We start from the raw sequence: 1593 nt of genomic DNA, 5'->3' as shown, positions 1-1593 counted from the left end.
AGCAGCAGCCGCAGCAGCAGCACCTGGTCCCTGTGTCACTAGGAAACTTAATGTAAGTGGAACAGGTACCAGGGCCACTCAGACAGAAATGGGGAATTCCTCAGAGGTGCCAAACCTGCAGAACTCCAGCTCTGACTCCTCCCTGCTGGGCCCCGGTGGGTCCACGCTGTGTTTCTGGGGGGCAGGAGCAGCTGCAAGAGGAGCCAGCCCAGCCAGCTCAGGAAGTCTGGGGAGTCCTGTCCCCACCTCTGTCATAGGAGTGACCCAGAGTCCCCAGCTGAGATCAGAGCAGTGGCATGCTCAGGGATGCTCCAAGAGCTGCATCCTGCTGTCTGTCCACAGCAGGATTGCTCCCTGCTCTCAACTGGGGGGCCAGAGATACAGCCAGAGTCAGCATTAGATGGAACAGAAGTTGCAGGATAAGGTGTCTGGAATTGTGCCCTGCTGGTGTAGGAAGAAGGTGGCTTTTAGTATTGCAAATGGATTGCTTTCCTCCAGGGAAGAAAACACAAGCACTTACATATTGGAGCAGGTTTTCTGAAGTGGATCTCCTTTTAGTCTGAAATAAAGCATCCACACACCAAGTTACTTGGTCAAAATAAAGATTTAAGCAACTTGCCTGAGATGACCCTGAGACTGTGGGACAGAAAGAGGCAGGAATTGAAGAGGGGAAATCTGTGACTTTGCCCCAGTCACTGAATCAAAAACTCTGATATGCCCAGCATGAAGTGCCGGGTGAATGGATGGAGGAATGGACGGATAGACGGCGAGAGGGAGGGGTGGACTGACTAGGCTTTTGTGCAGGGAGTTCATTTCCTCACTGCCTGGAGCACATTTTCCAGGCAGGGCAGACAGCATCTTTCCCAGCAGCCACCCAGACCTCTTGCACCAGTATGGAAAGTCTGGATGAAATTTTGGGTTGTAGCAAAGAGGTTCCCAGTTTGGAGCAAAACCCTCCACCATGTCTGTGCAGCCCCCGGGGACGCTGGGGCAGAGCTGTACGGATACCCATGGGACAGGGATGTCACACCCTGTCCTTCTCCTCCTGCTGCTTTGGGACAGTGGGTAGGATTGGAGCTGGATCACAGGGTGCTGGGGGAGAATAGGTGCTGCTCGTGGGGTTCTGCAGGTCCCAGGTCAACAGCAACATGTCCTGGTGAGCACACAGCTTGTGTGTTCTGGAGTCATAGTGATTCATAATTCTAATTATGAATCCAGATTAGTAATCTAATCCAGGTTCATAATCCTGTGTTCATTTGCCTGTGGAATGTGCAGGTTTTGGATTCTGTGTATTGGAGGGTAAAAGGCTGTGAAAAAGATAATAATGAGAAATTTACCATTATCTCTTTTTTCACCTGTTTCTCCCCCTCCCTCCCCTCCTGCTCTCCTCCTTCTCCTCCTCCTCCTTTCCCAACCTCTTCCCCTGCCTTCTGGATGCCCAGACAAGGGAGTCACTTGTCCCACACCACCACTTTGACTGTCAACACCAACCCCAACATCAGCATCAAGTCGGAGCCCGTCTCGCCCAACCGGGAGAGGAACACTGCCACCCCGCTCAGCACCTTCCCCCACCAGCCGCGGCACGAGCCCACC

General features: G+C 52.9%; 1 protein-coding gene across 1 annotated transcript in view; it reads left to right on the top strand.

Annotated features, from left to right (window-relative positions):
• The window catches only part of MEF2D (myocyte enhancer factor 2D), a gene marked incomplete at its 3' end in the record, with an annotated part of 74043 nt that extends 72456 nt beyond the window's left edge, over positions 1 to 1587 (top strand). Inside the window, exons 13-14 of the mRNA XM_029964106.1 lie at positions 3 to 52; positions 1443 to 1587. Of these exons, the coding sequence (XP_029819966.1) occupies positions 3 to 52; positions 1443 to 1587 (195 nt within the window). The remainder of the gene's footprint in view (positions 1 to 2; positions 53 to 1442) is intronic.
• Between the last annotated feature and the right edge of the window lie 6 nt (positions 1588 to 1593).

Source organism: Manacus vitellinus, unplaced genomic scaffold (genome assembly GCF_001715985.3).
Source record: "Manacus vitellinus isolate BGI_N305 unplaced genomic scaffold, ASM171598v3 scaffold_106_pilon, whole genome shotgun sequence".
In the NCBI taxonomy this organism is placed as follows: Eukaryota; Metazoa; Chordata; class Aves; order Passeriformes; family Pipridae; genus Manacus; species Manacus vitellinus.
The sequence above is the reverse complement of the archived record's forward strand: the minus strand, read 5'-3'. Positions and strand labels throughout refer to the sequence as shown.